The sequence below is a fragment of the Pseudophryne corroboree genome, chromosome 2 (assembly GCF_028390025.1).
Source record: "Pseudophryne corroboree isolate aPseCor3 chromosome 2, aPseCor3.hap2, whole genome shotgun sequence".
NCBI classification, from domain to species: domain Eukaryota; kingdom Metazoa; phylum Chordata; class Amphibia; order Anura; family Myobatrachidae; genus Pseudophryne; species Pseudophryne corroboree.
The window spans coordinates 418,779,428-418,799,426 of record NC_086445.1 but is presented as its reverse complement, the minus strand read 5'-3'; the positions used below and the strand labels follow the sequence as shown (position 1 = coordinate 418,799,426).

Sequence of the window (19,999 nt, the reverse complement as noted above, 5' to 3'; positions counted from 1 at the left end):
TTAAATAATTCCACATTCTAGTTGTCACAGGAGAAGCAAAATTAAATTCAGAATACTGTTGTGATGTCAGTGGTTACTAGAATGTTTTGACTCTTATCTGATAAATACAGTATTGCGCCATTTTGTTCACTCATGAATGCTACAAGAAGATTTCAGTGTGACAAGTGATATTATAAAAAGGGTATATTTTAGTGTAGTTCATAAGATAATTGAAATGTACAGAGCCACATTTTACACTAATGCAGAGATAAACAGACATACAGTAAGCCACTATTTTGTGGGAATCTATTTGTTCACTTAGGTGCATTTTGTATGGAATATAAATATTGTAAATACCACTCATAAGTTGTTCCACTTAAAGGCAGCCACGATTTTATACTTATTGTCATGAGATATTTGTGGTAAGGGTTGATATATTGGGCAGTAATGGAGAAGTGCAAATGAAATGTAATTAAAATGCAGCTGTTGTAAAGCATTAGTACTTATGGGTTCACCTCTGCTGGCCCTCATTAGTACTTACGGGTTCACCTCAGCTGGCACTAGCATTAGCGGACAGTTGCCTATGATGCCATTTGTTAGGGACACCTAAAACACTGTGAGTGAGTGACATGTAACTAATGCAAGTTCTCAATAACTCTGTGGTGCCCCACATAAAGCAATGGATGCTGACATGAAAGAGAATCATACAGCACTGTCTTTGGGTAGGGCAGTCCTGCTTTTCAGGGACTATCCCACTGGCAGGCCACAGTATTCTAGTGAGGGGAGGGGGGAATTGGGGGTGCGCTCTCACTACACAGATCAATGGGTAAATAGATGTGCATGGCATCTACACTCCACTGGGGAGAGCTTGGCCGTAGCCCAACATCTTCAGGAGTGCTTGGCACGCTCATAGAGTGATTATTAACAGGGGCATACCACAAGGTCATGCTCCTTCCAAAGAATGCCACACCCCTTTTTGGAGGCATGCCTTTAGTGTGCGCAAGGTATAATCCCATATGTTGGGAGGTCTTACATGTGAAGAAAGTATTATGCTTGACTTGGTGTTGCAGCCAAGTACCACACGCCACCTCCCACTTGCAACTTTAAAAAAAGTAGTAAGAGGACAGCGCCTGGTGGGAGAGTGCTGTCTAGAGTGTCCCCAGAGCATGTACTGGCTTTGACTTCAGCATGCTAACATGTGTCTCCCAAATAGGTCAGTTACAGTGATAGACTTTAGGAATTTAGTTTGGACATATATATTCTTGTTTTTGGTCCCTTATCTGAACATGACTTGACTGTATTATCTAAGCCACATTTTTTCAAGCTGAGTTCAAATATATTATGAAGTGTAAGCTTGATTTTAATACATTGGAATGCTTCATAGTAGTTACAACTGCTGTCCTTCTTTCCTGGCCCTCTATAGACATTGCAGAGCAGGTGGCATTGTCTGGGGCGGGAGGGAAGAGATGTATATAGCAGTGCATAGTTACAATATGTGGAAAAAAATTAAGTGCATGGGGCTTATTCACTAAGCCCCATGAACTACTCTATAGCAAACAATCAGTCAGCAACTTCCATTATATATTGCATGTCTTTCCCTATAAGGGTACAGGAGAATTCGGGAGATTGCTCTACAAACTCTCTAGCTCTGCCTTTATAATAAACATAAAATGAAATTTTATTTATTTTGATATGCTCCCCAGTGCAAACCCTACCAGACCATGAAAACAATAAAGATTTTATTAGACACACTGAGATAATTGTTAATCCCAGTATAACTGATCAGAAACTTGAACATTGCTATGGTTATTCTGTACTTCTCCATCTTAAGAAAGGTTAAAGACAGACTTCAGCTCTTTCTCTCTTGCTGCCATTGGAAAGAGTGAAAGAAAAAGACTATCTAATCTTGCTTCAGCCAAGCAGACACTGTTAAAAAAGTTTGCCATTTTTGCATTCAGTACTTTGACAATAATTTATTGAGAGCATAAGTTTTCTATTTTATAAAGGGACCATTAGCCATTACTGGAACCTGGCACTTTGCACAGGATCTTGAGGGGAAAGGGTGAGGGATTGGTGGAAGTTTTTTTTTTTTAGTTTATTATGCTTATTAAGTATTGGGGCAACAAAAGGGAGAGCGAAGGTGCTAAACGGAGATGTGTAGCTTTTGTAATGGGCACTTGACAGAAAGCAGGCATGTACTCGACTTGTTCAACACAGTATCGGGCTTGATATATTACACTTTACAAGTGGAGACTACATTTTGCCTGAGGCACACAAATGTACACACAATAGGGCCAACTTGATTAACTGGTCAGTCTGCCAGTATATTTTTGGGATATGAGTAAACCAGAGCAACTAGAGTAAAAGAATGCGAATACTGTGAGGACAATATCTATTCAGATAACATTCTGAAATATTCATATGGAATTGGATAGATACCAAAAGACTGTAAAGCTGTGAGACAATGTTTAGTGGTCCGTGTACAGATACCCACAGGATTCCGGAGAATATCTTTACTAGCTGCAGTCATGCTAAACAATGGCTGTAGAGGCACTTCATGTATAACAAACACATCCTGTATGTAGAAAGATTGGTAGTTCCAGCACTTCTCCAACTCTTATTTTGTAGATTGATTAGTGGGTACTGAGAAAAAAAAAGAAATGTATATAGTGTACACTGAGTAATATAAGTCAAACAATCATCCAACAAGTGGTATGCTCACCATTTGGTGTAGAGATTTGTGCCTTGGGTTAAATTGCACTGCTACCTACTGGTTTTCGTGGTTTGCAATGTTGTCTCCTGGAATTCCAGCTGTTGTAGTCCTCAAAAACAGAAAAACACTGTGCTTTTTATTGCAATGGATGGACCCACCAAATAATATTCACCTTTTGTCAGACATACTGTATGTTCGCTTTGGACATTAATTTGGAACCCTGATGTCCTTCTTTTTTTATTACGAATTGAAGGGATACTATATTTACATCACAAATTTTATATTTTTTCGGTTATTATTTTTATTTTTGCTGTTAATTTCCTGTTTTAGCAAGCAATTCAAAGTTTTTTTCTATCTCATAAAACATAATTTCATTTAATAAATATTAACTTTTTTTGTACCAATTAATTCATTATTCATTAATAAAGGAGCACTGTATAGCATTCACAGTACTATAACTTGATGGTATCCGAAGAACAAAGATACTGAAGGTATCAGGGTTACAAATTAATGCCCAAAGCAAACAAACATCTGACAAAGCGTGAGTATTGACCAACAAACCTTTATCTGTTGGGTCCATCCAACAGAGAGTACAATGTTTTTCTTCCAATGTATGTATTCCATATACCCGCTGAGGACTACAACAGCAAAAATTCCAGGGGACAACATTGCAAACCATGACCATCATCGCTATCAGTGCAATTTTACCCAAGCATACCACTGATGAATGTTTTACTTATAGTACACAGTGTACACTACAGGCCTGATTGTGATTTGCACGTTATTGCTCAGTCACAGGGAAATAGCTGTGAAATACTGTACAAATAAAATGCAAGTGCGGTATTAGGAGTCTGTATTAAATAGATGCTTCCTGAATGCGTCCAAATATGCAGTATCGGATCACCATAGGGACCATCGGTCGCTGCCTTTGACCAGTTTGTGTAAGCATCCGATGATGCGATCCTCAGCTCAGCACACCTACATAATGGTTGAAATACATTTTGTAGAATGATCCCAATTGCTGTCCCCATGTCACATGTCAATCGTGCTGCGGCTAAGGGTGGCTGCAAGCGATCAAGCAGAACTGGTCCTGCACAGACACACAAACATTGGATTTACATACTGGGTTTACATACTAATCTGAATCAGAACTCCTACACTGTTTTTGTTTTCCGCATTAGCCACAAAACACTCGAATTAACGACTAAAGAAGTGCTATAACTCCCAATCTTTCTACATATATTTGCATTATACAGCTCTATTGGTTGACATGCCTCAGTCCTCCTAACCTTTGAACTTTTTCATGTGATGTCAATCTTTTGTTCGATCTACAAAACTCTTCCTGTATAACAAGTGGGTGGTAATTATGCAACTTCCATCATCCACATATGGCGTACATCTACATCCCCCTTTTTAAATATAAAGAATAATAAACTGGTGTGCTGCTGTAAGATATTATCACAGGTGTTGGATGCCGGTACAGTGTGCAGCAAAGACCAAACATACATTGAAAAATTGGAGTTTAAGTAACATAGGGCCTGATTAGGATTTATACACAAACCTAGGAGCAAGATTAATTCTGGGCATTTGCAGAATGGGATCTTGTGATATCACTCGCAGCCCCCCTTAGCCGCAGCATTATTGGCATGCTGCGGCATTTCGGTGGGTGGCAAACATCCCCCCATTCTGTCGACTTGCAGGGCCCAGGGTCTGCGTTGTCATATGAAGACTTTCTGGACCCAGCTGGCCAGTCTAAGTAATCTTCAGCTTATAGACTGAACGCAGTCTGCTCCTATTTCGATTAACGACCAATGGTCGCAGTGGTCACGATTGTGATCCAATGCTGCTTCCCCAGGTGATAGTGAGAAGATAGTATAAACCAGCAGTTGCTAGTATGAATACTTAGGAAATCATAAGTGATGGGGGGGGGGTACCTCACAGCTGATCGCTAGGAAGCGATTTTTGCAGTCCTGCATTCAGATAGTCACCACCTACGGGGGGAGTGTACTTTCACTGTGCAAGTGTGCGAATGCATGTGTAGCAGAGCTGCACAAACTGACTTTGTGCAGTCTCTGCGCAGCCCAGGACTTACTCAACCGCTGTGATTACTTCAGCCTGTTCGAGACCGGATTTGACGTGAGACACAATCTTTTCCAACACTTGGACAAGCCTGCGTTTCTCCAGACACTCCTTGAAAACGGTCAGTTGCCATCCACAAACGCCCTCTTCCTGTCAATCTCCTTGCGAACGGCCGTGCAAATGGATCCTTCGCACAAACCCGTCGCTGACCGTCGTGCCTGAGCATTGCGGTGCATACACAGGCGCAGTTCAGATCTGATCGCCCGCTGTGCAAAAACGCACAGCAGCGATCAGCTCTGAATTACCCCCAGGGAACAGCTTACTATCTTATTGTGCCTGAACAAGGTGCCTAATTCAGATCTGATCGCAGCAGCAAATTTGTTAGCTAATGGGCAAAACCACGTGCACTGCAGGAGGGGCAGCTATAACATTTGCAGAGAGAGTTAGATTTGGGTGGGGTGTGTTCAAACTGAAATCTAAATTGCTGTGTAAAAATAAGGCAGCCAGTATTTACCCTGCACAGAAACAAAATAACCCACCCAAATCTAACTCTCTCTGCAAATGTTATATCTGCCCCCCCCCCCCCCCCCCCCCCCTGCAGTGCTCATGGTTTTTCCCACTAGGTAACAAATTTGCTACTGCGATAAGATCAGTCAGTGAAAGGCAGTTCTTAGAATGATTTGATCACTGCTAAGTCTAGAGACATAGAAACATAGAAATTGACAACAGATAACAGCCACTTGGCCCATCTAGTCTGCCGTAAGTCTAAATGCCATTACTCACTTTTTATTCTTCTAGATCAATCTGCCGCATTTGATATTGTTCACATACAGACACTACATTCCCCAGGTCTTCAGGACACAGCCCTATCTTGGTTTACACCCTGCTTGTTAAATCACTCTTTCAGTGGCCAATTCTCTGATCACCTCCTCTTTGCTTCCTCTATTAATTGAAGTACCGCATGGCCATGTCCTAGGTACTGTGCTTTTCTCAATCTACAGATGTAGCCAGCCTCATTGTTGCCACGTGTGTGGCTAGGTGCATCCGGCTGCCACTATTTGCGCCGGCAATTGCACAATGTAAAGTCTATAGGCTGCGGGTGTAAATATATTCACGTGTCCATATACAGGCGCATGCCCTGCACCAAACTAGTCATGGGTTAGAGTAGTCTTAGCCATAATGAGGCTGACTACATCTGTATACCACATCTCTTGGCAAATTCATTAGGTCTTTTGTATTTCAGTATCATCTGTATGGAGATGATACTCACATACTCAGATTTGTCACCAGTTATATTGATCTGGGTTACTGAATGTATTTTTGCCTTTTTAACTTGGATGTCATCTTGGCACTTCACACTTAATTTTTTCAAAACAGAATGAATATTATTTCCACAGGCCAGTAGTAGATACCAACCTGATATCTCTATCACTGCTAATAAATATGTGGCCGCTGTCATCTTACCTGCGAACGGGTCCCGGAAACGGCCACATAGCAAATGTGACTAGCCGCAGCAAGCTGCACCCGGTTGTGGGCGCATACACACAATGCAATCCTATGAATTGTGGGTATGTGCGTAGTGCATGCGCACACGTGTGGGCACTCTATTCACTGCAAATGAGTTGTGTTTGCGGCAAATAGAAGTTAAGCTGAACAAAGACACATCTATAACTCAACCCTTACCCCACAAGCTCGCTGCCTAGATGTTTTCCATGAGTCTGAACTATCTATTGTTCCCCACATTCAAGCTGTCTCAAAATCATTTTACCTACATCTAGAAAACATTTCCAGAGTATGACCATATCTTACACAAGACACTGCACAGACACTAATCCATGCACTCATTATCTCTTTAATTGATTATTGCAATAATCTCCTTGCTGGTCTTCCCTAAACACCATTACAATTGATTTTGAATGCATCTGCAAGGCTGATCTTCTTTGCTAAACATTCATCATCTACTTCTCCGCTCTGTCAGTCCCTCCATTGGTTACCTGTACTCCACTGAATTCAGTATACAATCATTTTAACTTACACATAAGGCTGTTAACCAAACTACACCAACATACATCCATTTGTTTTGTACAAGATATGCATCTCTCCTCAACTTAATACCTGCTCCCGTTCCCGGTTACAGGACTTTTTTCAGGATGAACCCACTTTGTGGAATGCCCTCCCATGTACAATAAGACTTTCTTCTAGTCTCCATACCTTCAAGCTTTCTCTGAAAACTCACCTTTTCAGGCAAGCGTATCAAATTCCAGAACCGCCTACATAACCTCCATAAGCTATTATTCCCAATGACTTCGCATCTATACAGTCCACACATAACTTAATGTATTTTCTCTTTCTTCACTCACACATCCTGCTGACCCAAGGCCAACATTCCTATGTGCCTGTATAATACAGGCCACCAAAGACCTCTACGATCTGGCTGGACCAAGATGCAAAATGTACCGCTTATCTTGGTGTATCAATGCCTATTTCCCTATATATTGTAAGCTTGTGAGCATGGTCAACCTACCTTTTGACTGCCTATTTCCCAGTCTTATTCTACTACTATTGTGTTTCAATTGTAAAGCACAAAGGAATATGCTTTTGCTATATAACTAACTGTTAATAAAAATAAAAAAAAAGATCTATTAAGTATCATAACTTGCTTACAGTATGTTAAACTGGGCTTAAATATTCCAAAAAATAATAGTTAAAATACTATATTTCATGTTTTATAAAGCTAAGACAACAGATACAGCTACACAGGAGTATCATAATATACGTACATTTGTCTGTATTTAATAATGTGTAAATGAGACCAGCCACCTTCTGTCTTTGATTGTCAGGAAATTTGGTACCAGGAGCATTAGAGATGAGCCAGCATTATTCACGATTGATGTCAGTCACAGTGAACTGCAGATGTATTACCATTGTATACCATTTATTGCACAATATTTTATGTGAGAAAATATTCTAGATGAATGAACGAAAGCAGTTCTTTACTAGTGATTGAGCAGAAGTAGAGGATGTTAGATGTAGCCAAAGAGAGACAGCTTGTATAAGGATAATAAGAACTATCGCACGTCCCTGAGAATTATTGCTCCAATACAGGGACTGTCAGTTATCAAGAGGCTTTCTGTGAATAAGAAGGATGAGGGAGAAACCTATAAGAAGAACCTTAGTCTAAATAATTTATTACATCTAACAGCTAATACTTATCAGACACCATAATTGTTGCAGTTGTGAATTATAGCAAGAAAGTGAACTAGAAAGTTTAAGATTTACAGTTAAGAATGAGGAGATGTAATAAAATAATCAATTCAAACACTGCAACAACGAACCAGATGTAATGTTTAAATATAAATATATTAAAATTGAAATGATTTCTTAGTTTTTATTATATTTATAGGAAATAAATAACACTTCAAAAGCCACATATTTCTTTGCAATACACTAGCTTATTGTTTAACTATATTTTTCTATTTTAATTGGACCTTGTGGGTGGAAATTAATAGATTTTAATTAAATGGAAATAAAGTTGAGAGTTTTAACATAATAAAGATATTTTTGTGTTTCTGTTTTCAGAAAACTAACTATATTTCTCTAACGTCCTAAGTGGATGCTGGGGACTCCGTAAGGACCATGGGGGATAGCGGCTCCGCAGGAGACTGGGCACAAAAGAAAAGCTTTAGAACTACCTGGTGTGCACTGGCTCCTCCCCCTATGACCCTCCTCCAAGCCTCAGTTAAGATTTTGTACCCGAACGAGAAGGGTGCACACTAGGTGGCTCTCCTGAGCTGCTTAGTGAAAAGTTTAGTTTTAGGTTTTTTATTTTCAGTGAGACCTGCTGGCAACAGGCTCACTGCATCGAGGGACTAAGGGGAGAAGAAGCGAACTCACCTGCGTGCAGAGTGGATTGGGCTTCTTAGGCTACTGGACATTAGCTCCAGAGGGACGATCACAGGCCCAGCCATGGATGGGTCCCAGAGCCGCGCCGCCGGCCCCCTTACAGAGCCAGAAGACAGAAGAGGTCCGGAAAATCGGCGGCTGAAGACGTCCTGTCTTCAACAAGGTAGCGCACAGCACTGCAGCTGTGCGCCATTGCTCTCAGCACACTTCACACTCCGGTCACTGAGGGTGCAGGGCGCTGGGGGGGGGGGGGCGCCCTGAGGCGCAATAAAAACACCTTGGATGGCAAAAAATGCATCACATATAGCTCCTGGGCTATATGGATGCATTTAACCCCTGCCAGAATACACAGAAAAACGGGAGATAAGGCCGCCGATAAGGGGGCGGAGCCTATCTCCTCAGCACACTGGCGCCATTTTCCCTCACAGCTCCGTTGGAGGGAAGCTCCCTGGCTCTCCCCTGCAGTCACTACACTACAGAAAGGGTTAAAAAAGAGAGGGGGGGGCACTAATTACGCGCAGTATTAAATAAAACAGCAGCTATAAGGGGAAAAACACTTATATAAGGTTATCCCTGTATATATATAGCGCTCTGGTGTGTGCTGGCAAACTCTCCCTCTGTCTCCCCAAAGGGCTAGTGGGGTCCTGTCCTCTATCAGAGCATTCCCTGTGTGTGTGCTGTATGTCGGTACATTTGTGTCGACATGTATTAGGAGAAAAATGATGTGGAGACGGAGCAGATTGCCTGTAATAGTGATGTCACCCCCTAGGGGGTCGACACCTGAGTGGATGAACTGTTGGAAATTACGTGACAGTGTCAGCTCTGTATAAAAGACAGTGGTTGACATGAGACAGCCGGCTACTCAGCTTGTGCCTGTCCAGACGTCTCATAGGCCGTCAGGGGCTCTAAAGCGCCCGTTACCTCAGATGGCAGATATAGACGCCGACACGGATACTGACTCCAGTGTCGACGGTGAAGAGACAAATGTGACTTCCAGTAGGGCCACACGTTACATGATTGAGGCAATGAAAAATGTTTTACACATTTCTGATAATACGAGTACCACCAAAAAGGGGTATTATGTTCGGTGAGGAAAAACTACCTGTAGTTTTCCTGAATCTGAGAAATTAAATGAGGTGTGTGATGATGCGTGGGTTTCCCCCGATAACAACTGATAATTTCTAAAATGTTATTGGCATTATATCCTTTCCCGCCAGAGGTTAGGGTGCGTTGGGAAACGCCCCCTAGGGTGGATAAAGCGCTCACACGCTTGTAAGGGCTCTACCCTCTCCTGAGATGGCCGCCCTTAAGGATCCTGCTGATAGAAAGCAGGAGGGTATCCTAAAATTTATTTACACACATACTGGTGTTATACTGCGACCAGCAATCGCCTCAGCCTGGATGTGCAGTGCTGGGTTGGCGTGGTCGGATTCCCTGACTGAAAATATTGATACCCTAGATAGGGACAGTATATTTTTGCCTATAGAGCATTTAAAAGATGCATTTCTATATATGCGTGATGCACAGCGGAATATTTGCCGACTGGCATCAAGTCTAAGTGCGTTGTCCATTTCTACCAGTAGAGGGTTATGGACACGACAGTGGTCAGGTGATGCGGATTTCAAACGGCATTTGGAAGTATTGCCTTATTAAGGGGAGGAGTTATTTGGGGTCGGTCTTTCAGACCTGGTGGCCACGGCAACAGCTGGGAAATCCACGTTTGTACCCCAGGTCGCCTCTCAACATGAGAAGACGCCGTATTATCAGGCGCAGTCTTTTCGTGGACAAGCGGGCAAAAGGTTCCTAATTTCTGCCCCGTGACAGAGGGAGAGGAAAAAAGGCTGCAGAAATCAGCCAGCTCCCAGGAACAGAAACCCTCTCCCGCCTCTGCCAAGCCCTCAGTATGACGCTGGGGCTTTACAAGCAGAATCAGGCACGGTGGGGGGCCCGTCTCAATGAATTTCAGCGCGCAGTGGGCTCACTCGCAAGTAGACCCCTGGATCCTTCAGGTGATATCTCAGGGGTACAAATTGGAATTCGAGACGTTTCCCCCTCGCCGTTTCCTAAAGTCGGCTTTACCGATGTCTCCTTCTGACAGGGAGACAGTTTTGGAAGCCATTCACAAGCTGTATTCCCAGCAGGTGATAATCAAGGTACCCCTCCTGCAACAGGGAACGGGGTATTATTCCACACTGTTGTGGTACCGAAGCCGGACGGCTCGGTGAGACCGATTCTAAATCTAAAATCTTTGAACACTTACATACAGAGGTTCAAATTCAAGATTGAGTCACTCAGAGCAGTGATTGCGAACCTGGAAGAAGGGGACTACATGATGTCTCCGGACATCAAGGATGCTTACCTTCATGTCCAAATTTACCCTTCTCACCAAGGGTACCTCAGGTTTATGGTACAGAACTGTCACTATCAGTTCAGACGCTGCCGTATGGATGGTCCACGGCACCCCGGGTCTTTACCAAGGTAATGGCCGAAATGATGATATTCCTTCGAAGGAAGGGAATTTTAGTTATCCCTTACTTGGACGATTCCCTGATAAGGGTAAGATCCAGGGAACAGTTGGAGGTCGGTGTAGCACTATCTCAGGTAGTGTTGCGGCAGCACGATTGGATTCTCAATATTCCAAAATCGCAGCTGGTTCCGACGACTCGTCTTCTGTTCCTAGGGATGATCCTGGACACAGTCCAGAAAAAGGTGTTTCTCCCGGAGGAGAAAGCCAGGGAGTTATCCGAGCTAGTCAGGAACCTCCTAAAACCGAGCCAAGTCTCAGTGCATCAATGCACAAGGGTTCTGGGTAAAATGGTGGCTTCCTACGAAGCAATCCCATTCGGCAGATTCCACGCAAGAACTTTCCAGTGGGACCTGCTGGACAAATGGTCCGGGTCGCATCTTCAGATGCATCAGCGGATAACCCTGTCACCAAGAACAAGGGTGTCCCTCCCGTGGTGGTTGCAGAGTGCTCATCTTCTAGAGGGCCGCAGATTCGGCATTCAGGACTGGGTCCTGGTGACCACGGATGCCAGCCTGCGAGGCTGGGGAGCAGTCACACAGGGAAGGAATTTCCAGGGCTTATGGTCAAGCCTGGAGACATCACTTCACAGAAATATCCTGAAGCTAAGGGCCATTTACAATGCTCTAAGCTTAGCAAGACCTCTGCTTCAAGGTCAGCCGGTGTTGATCCAGTCGGACAACATCACGGCAGTCACCCACGTAAACAGACAGGGTGGCACAAGAAGCAGGAGGGCAATGGCAGAAGCTGCAAGGATTCTTCGCTGGGCGGAAAATCATGTTATAGCACTGTCAGCAATTCTGGGAGTGGACAACCGGGAAGCAGACTTCCTCAGCAGACACGACCTCCACCCGGGAGAGTGGGGACTTCACCCAGAAGTCTTCCACATGATTATAAACCGTTGGGAAAAACTCGACAGGTATTGCGCCAGGTCAAGGGACCCTCAGGCAATAGCTGTAGACGCTCTGGTAACACCGTGGGTGTACCAGTCAGTGTATGTGTTCCCTCATCTGCCTCTCATACCCAAGGTACTGAGATTGATAAGATGGAGAGGAGTAAGCACTATATTCGTGGCTCCGGATTTGCCAAGAAGGACTTGGTAACCGGAACTTCAAGAGATGCTCGCGGAGGATCCGTGGCCTCTACCTCTAAGAAGGGACCGGCTCCAGCAAGGACCCTGTCTGTTCCAAGACTTACCGCGATTGCGTTTGACGGCATGGCGGTTGAACGCCGGATCCTGAAGGAAAAAAGGCATTCCGGATGATGTCATCCCTATCCTGATCAAAGCCAGGAAGGATGTAACCGAAAAACATTATCACCGCATTTGGCGAAAATATGTTGCGTGGTGCGAGGCCAGTAAGGCCCGACGGAGGAAATTCAACTGGGTCGATTCCTACATTTCCTGCAAACAGGAGTGTCTATGGGCCTGAAATTGGGGTCCATTAAGGTTCAAATTTCGGCCCTGTCAATTTTCTTCCAAAAAGAACTAGCTTCAGTCCCTGAAGTTCAGATGTTGTAAAAGGGGTACTGCATATACAGCCTCCTTTTGTGCCTCCAGTGGCACCTTGGGATCTCAATGTAGTTTTTGGGTTCCAAAAAGTCACATTGGTTTGAACCACTTAAATCTGTGGAGTTAAAATATCTCACATGGAAAGTGGTCATGCTGTTGGCCCTGGCCTGGGCCAGGCGCGTGTCAGAATTGGCGGCTTTATCCTGTAAAAGCCCTTATCTGATTTTCCATTCGGACAGGGCGGAATTGAGGACTCGTCCTCAGTTTCTCCCTAAGGTGGTTTCAGCGTTTCACCTGAACCAACCTATTGTGGTGCCTGCGGCTACTAGGGACTTGGTGGACTCCAAGTTGCTAGACATTGTCAGGGCCCTGAAAATATATATTTCCAGGACGGCTGGAGTCAGAAAATCTGACTCGCTGTTTATCCTGTATGCACCCAACAAGCTGGGTGCTCCTGCTTCTAAGCAGACTATTGCTCGTTGGATTTGTAGTACAATTCAGCTTGCACATTCTGTGGCAGGCCTGCCACAGCCAAAAATCTGTAAATGCCCACTCCACAAGGAAGATGGGCTCATCTTGGGCGGCTGCCCGAGGGGTCTCGGCTTTACAACTTTGCCGAGCAGCTACTTGGTCAGGAGCAAATACGTTTGTAAAATTCTACAAAATTGATACCCTGGCTGAGGAGGACCTGGAGTTCTCTCATTTGGTGCTGCAGAGTCATCCGCACTCTCCCGCCCGTTTGGGAGCTTTGGTATAATCCCCATGGTCCTTACGGAGTCCCCAGCATCCACTTAGGACGTTAGAGAAAATAAGAATTTACTTACCGATAATTCTATTTCTCGTAGTCCGTAGTGGATGCTGGGCGCCCATCCCAAGTGCGGATTGTCTGCAATACTGGTACATAGTTATTGTTACCAAAAAATCGGGTTATTGCTGTAGTGAGCCATCTTTTCTAGAGGCTCCTCTGTTATCATGCTGTTAACTGGGTTTAGATCACGAGTTGTACGGTGTGATTGGTGTGGCTGGTATGAGTCTTACCCGGGATTCAAAATCCTTCCTTATTGTGTACGCTCGTCCGGGCACAGTATCCTAACTGAGGCTTGGAGGAGGGTCATAGGGGGAGGAGCCAGTGCACACCAGGTAGTTCTAAAGCTTTTCTTTTGTGCCCAGTCTCCTGCGGAGCCGCTATCCCCCATGGTCCTTACGGAGTCCCCAGCATCCACTACGGACTACGAGAAATAGAATTATCGGTAAGTAAATTCTTATTTTTACTATATTTCAGCAGTAGATGCTTTATTTCAGCAGTAGATATCAATTTTAGTTTTGATGCTAAAAACTTTTTTTGTCTTGGGAAGGATGGCAGTACAATCCTAGTACGTATGTATATGGCAAATAGCATTTTTCTAATCCATTGTTTATTTTTGAAATGCAGGCATAACCCCTCTAGTTTCTAATCCCACTGGACAGTTTGTCCAAGCAACAGCACAGGAGACAGCAATGTTTACTGGATCCACAAGCATAGCCACTTTAAATGCAGCTAAAACAAAAATACATGATCACCAGCATTCAATTAGTGAAGACAAAGATGTACTGATGGCATTTCCAAATGATCGAGCCGCAAGCATACGACCAAGTGACCGCAAAACACAGTACAGGTATAATGAATGCATTGTTTATAATATGGAAATAGAATGTATGTCACTGTAAAAGTAGGATGTCTTTTCATTGCTTTTATCTATTTTAAGACTATAAATGTCATAATATTTATGGTCTTTAAATGGAGAAAAGTAGTAAAAACAGATCCTACCTTTTATTGATGAATGTTTGCAGGCTTTTAAACTTGATACCTGTGCTGTTTTAGTGTACAGCTTTATAAATATCAATTATCTATCGTGCACTTTGATGCTTTTCACTCATCCATGTTGAATTGTCAGCTACAGTAGAAGCAATTTCTTTCAAAGTTCTGATTCTGTTGCTCCCATCTTCTTGACAGATACAAGTTAACTAACATGAATTTGATGAGAAGTAAAAGGCTAACTCTGTTTTTCTTCTTTGAATAACAGTACCTATATCTGGAGGAACTCATTTATGTGATCTGTGATTTACAGTACCTGTGTCTGGAATAAATTATTGCTATGCAATGTTATTACCTAAATCATTAAAATAATACAAGCATTAAACAAATGCTTAACATAGTATACAAAATGTTGTAGCCAAATTACACAGATATGGAAATTGTCATTGAAAGGTGGCCAAGATGGATGATAACAAAACAAATGCACTGATGGAGGATGTTCGTCAACCTGGTTTTCCATTCTGTTGGGTGAAGCCCAGTCAGATGCAGCAACGCAGTTTTGGGATACATTTAGTATGGAGTCACAATCTGTGCAGTAGTCACAGAATTTGATCAAATTAATAAAGCAAATACTGTACGCATGTGCTTGACTAGAAATAGTCCCTCAGCTTCAACTTTTAGTCTTCTAGTTCCAAAAATATATCCGTATCTTACTATAGTGACACGACAGAACAGCTGCCTAATGTTTGGCTCGAAAACTGTTCACACACTATGTGATATATTGTTCCTACAGTTCACAAACAATATATCTTACCGGTCGTCGGCTTGTGTGTACACCCAATATGCCGTACGCAGACATACTGTATCATGTCTGCTGTGCAACACAGCAGATGTCGATATATCTTGCAGATATAGGGGCGGGATGTAATGAAGACTGAGTTCAGCGGCCGTTCAGGATGTCTGCTGGACCCCGTCTTTTTATAAATGCGCAAGGCATGTGGGAAGCTGGCCAAACTGTGGCTTTTTTTAAAGGGGCAACCATGTACAATTCATGGTTTCGCCTTGTACATGACTGCCCCTTTAAAAAAAAATCACCTGGCATCCCGCATAGCTGGCAAACTCAGACTTCACTACATACGGCCCTTATTGTTACATCTGTGTGTACAGGTAGACCCATATGCCAGTCGCAGGAACTGCTGACCATGACTTCACTAGCGTTTCCTGTGGCCAGGCATGTCGGGCGGTGGATTGGTATTGTGTATACACATCATTTGTTCACAACACTTACCAAACCATTAAATTGGTTGGCCCATTCGAGTGCAGATGGACAACAATAGATGTACAGTATGTAACATGTAAGTACAGAATATAGCATTCAGAACCTGTCTGCATTATTGTAAAAGTAGCTCAGTCCACCCCCTCCACTCCATCCTGTCCTGACCACCTCTAATGCTCGGCTCATTCCCACCCTGACCCCCACCTGCTCACTTTCTTACCCTACCCCTGGTGGCCAGCAGGGTCCTGTAGCACTAGGTCTGTCCTGTCTCCCACTCAGTGGGAGCTTTTGAGGCGCATACCCTGGCTTCAACTGCACGTACATTCAGGAGACAGGACAGACCTTATGAAATTATTATAGAAGATTCCCAATCACATGTTACATCACACAGTACCTTTAGTACACTTGGTAAAAGTTGTATTTCTCTGAAATGTTTATTTATTTTTTATATATTCACAAAAACTAGGACTATTTTCACCAAAACTGAGAGATACAACTATGTGGATCCAGATTATGCACACACAGAAGATGAAGAAAAGCTAAAACAAACTCACAAGGACTATTATGCTGATTATATAAAAAGCAGGAGAGAATGGCGTCTTAAAGAAGAAAAGGATAGGTGTGTTTTGCTGCAGTGAAAAATCCTAATTGATGCTGTCGTATGTCATATCATTCCATGGCATGTCACAGTACACTTTCTGTTTCTTTATCAAATGTGTTCCCCAGCATATCTGTTTTATTTTGTAGGGAATTTCATGAAGTAAACAATGATGTAGATATTGGTATTACACCAGCAGCAGGCCTTCGGCCACCTAGTGTTTCAGTTGCTGAATGCATTTCCAAGCCACAGAAGACTAAAACTGTTCCAATGATTAAGGACGGCCTGCTGACTACTAGCAAGCTAGTTGCTGGTGTGTCTAGATCTGTAACACGAGAAGTAAGTACCATACATCTTCAACTATGAGAAACTGTATATTTACTATACACTTTAAGGTAGCATTGTATTTACAGGTTGAGTATCCCATATCCAAATATTCCGAAATACGGAATATTCCGAAATACGGACTTTTTTGCGCGAGAGTGAGATAGTGAAACCTTTGTTTTTTGATGGCTCAATGTACACAAACTTTGTTTAATACACACAGTTATTAAAAATTTTGTATTAAATGACCTACAGGCTGTGTGTATAAGGTGTATATGAAACATAAATGAATTGTGTGAATGTAGACACACTGGGGTATATTTACTAAGCTCCCGATTTTGACCGAGATGCCGTTTTTTCTTCAAAGTGTCATCTCGGTCAATCTCGGTCATTTACTAAACACTAATCACGGCAGTGATGAGGGCATTCGTAATTTTTTTCTAGTTCAGGTAAAAAATTACGAATGAATACACCATCGGTCAAATTACGCCTGTTTAAGTATGAATCTCGGTCATTTACTAAGAAGTGCAAAGCAAAAAAACCCAAAACACTGGGGTATATTTACTAAGCTCCCGATTTTGACCGAGATGCCGTTTTTTCATCAAAGTGTCATCTCGGTCAATCTCGGTCATTTACTAAACACTAATCACGGCAGTGATGAGGGCATTCGTAATTTTTTTCTAGTTCAGGTAAAAAATTACGAATGAATACACCATCGGTCAAATTACGCCTGTTTAAGTATGAATCTCGGTCATTTACTAAGAAGTGCAAAGCAAAAAAACCCAAAACACTGCCGTGAAAAATTACAATTCGTAAAAAAGTCCTAAAAAAAAACAGACCTGCTTTTTTTATTCGTGATTTGAGATGCATGCAGGGATCCATGAGATCCGTGCATGTATATCAGTGGGAAGGGGTTGGAAAGTGCTTTTTTTTGCCAAAAAAAATTGCGTGGGGTCCCCCCTCCTAAGCATAACCAGCCTCGGGCTCTTTGAGCCGATCCTGGTTGCAGAAATATGGGAAAAAAAATGACAGGGGTTCCCCCATATTTAAGCAACCAGCATCGGGCTCGGCGCCTGGTCCTGGTCCCAAAAATACGGGGGACAAAAAGAGTAGGGGTCCCCCGTATTTTTAAAACCAGCACCGGGCTCCACTAGCTGGACAGATAATGCCACAGCCGGGGGTCACTTTTATATAGTGCTCTGCGGCCGTGGCATCAAAAATCCAACTAGTCACTCCTGGCCGGGGTACCCTGGGGGAGTGGGGACCCCTTCAATCAAGGGGTCCCCCCCCCCAGCCACCCAAGGGCCAGGGGTGAAGCCCGAGGCTGTCCCCCCCCATCCAATGGGCTGCGGATGGGAGGGCTGATAGCCTTTGTTGTAAAATAAAAGATATTGTTTTTAGTAGCAGTACTACAAGTCCCAGCAAGCCTCCCCCGCATGCTTGTACTTGGAGAACCACAAGTACCAGCATGCGGCGGAAAAACGGGCCCGCTGGTACCTGTAGTACTACCACTAAAAAAATACCCAAAAAAACACAAGACACACACACCGTGAAAGTATAATTTTATTACATACATACACACATACATACATACTTACCTTATGTTCCCACGCAGGTCGGTCCTCTTCTCCAGTAGAATCCAAGGGGTACCTGTTGAAGAAATTCTACTCACCAGATCCAGTGGTCCAGGCTCCTCGGCAAATCCAGGGATAATCCACGTACTTGAATAAAACAAAAAAACGGCTGCCCGACCACGAACTGAAAGGTGACCCATGTTTGCACATGGGTCACCTTTCCACGAATGCCAGAAACCCACTTTGCCTTCTGGCTAAGTGGGTTTCTTCAGCCAATCAGGGAGTGCCACGTTGTAGCACTCTCCTGATCAGCTGTGTGCTGCTGTCCTCACTGACAGGCAGCACGCGGCAGTGTTACAATGTAGCGCCTATGCGCTACATTGTAACCAATGATGGGAACTTTCTGCCCTGCGGTTGACCTAAAGTGACGTCACCGCTGAGCAGAAAGTTCCCATCATTGGTTACAATGTAGCGCATAGGCGCTACATTGTAACACTGCCGCGTGCTGCCTGTCAGTGAGGACAGCAGCACACAGCTGATCAGGAGAGTGCTACAACGTGGCACTCCCTGATTGGCTGAAGAAACCCACTTAGCCAGAAGGCAAAGTGGGTTTCTGGCATTCGTGGAAAGGTGACCCATGTGCAAACATGGGTCACCTTTCAGTTCGTGGTCGGGCAGCCGTTTTTTTGTTTTATTCAAGTACGTGGATTATCCCTGGATTTGCCGAGGAGCCTGGACCACTGGATCTGGTGAGTAGAATTTCTTCAACAGGTACCCCTTGGATTCTACTGGAGAAGAGGACCGACCTGCGTGGGAACATAAGGTAAGTATGTATGTATGTGTGTATGTATGTAATAAAATTATACTTTCACGGTGTGTGTGTCTTGTGTTTTTTTGGGTATTTTTTTAGTGGTAATACTACAGGTACCAGCGGGCCCGTTTTTCCGCCGCATGCTGGTACTTGTGGTTCTCCAAGTACAAGCATGCGGGGGAGGCTTGCTGGGACTTGTAGTACTGCTACTAAAAACAATATCTTTTATTTTACAACAAAGGCTATCAGCCCTCCCATCCGCAGCCCATTGGATGGGGGGGGACAGCCTCGGGCTTCACCCCTGGCCCTTGGGTGGCTGGGGGGGGGGGACCCCTTGATTGAAGGGGTCCCCACTCCCCCAGGGTACCCCGGCCAGGGGAGACTAGTTGGATTTTTGATGCCACGGCCGCAGGGCGCTGTATAAAAGTGACCCCCGGCTGTGGCATTATCTGTCCAGCTAGTGGAGCCCGGTGCTGGTTTTAAAAATACGGGGGACCCCTACTCTTTTTGTCCCCCGTATTTTTGGGACCAGGACCAGGCGCAGAGCCCGATGCTGGTTGCTTAAATATGGGGGAACCCCTGTCATTTTTTTCCCCATATTTCTGCAACCAGGATCGGCTCAAAGAGCCCGAGGCTGGTTATGCTTAGGAGGGGGGACCCCACGCAATTTTTTTTAGGATTTTACTTTGTTTAATTTAAAAAAAAAAAAAAATACGAACCCCAGCACGGATCACACAGATCCGGCCGAGATTGATTGTAAAAAAAACGGCAGTGTTTTGCTAATCACTGCCGTCAAATTAGGTAAAAAAACACGAATGACATCGACATCGGAAGCAAAGAAAAATACGAATACGACCGCTTAGTAAATTAGTCGTAATCAATTCAAAAAGTTGCAGTTTTACACTGCCGATGT

General features: G+C 43.7%; 1 protein-coding gene across 6 annotated transcripts in view; it reads left to right on the top strand.

Annotated features, from left to right (window-relative positions):
• The window catches only part of CFAP47 (cilia and flagella associated protein 47), a 1,065,013-nt gene that overhangs the window by 174,174 nt on the left and 870,840 nt on the right, over positions 1-19,999 (top strand). For all 6 annotated transcript variants that reach the window (XM_063953487.1, XM_063953488.1, XM_063953489.1 and 3 more), the window contains exons 11-13: positions 14,141-14,363; positions 16,246-16,398; positions 16,527-16,716. In XM_063953487.1, coding sequence (XP_063809557.1) covers positions 14,141-14,363; positions 16,246-16,398; positions 16,527-16,716 — 566 coding nt within the window. The remainder of the gene's footprint in view (positions 1-14,140; positions 14,364-16,245; positions 16,399-16,526; positions 16,717-19,999) is intronic.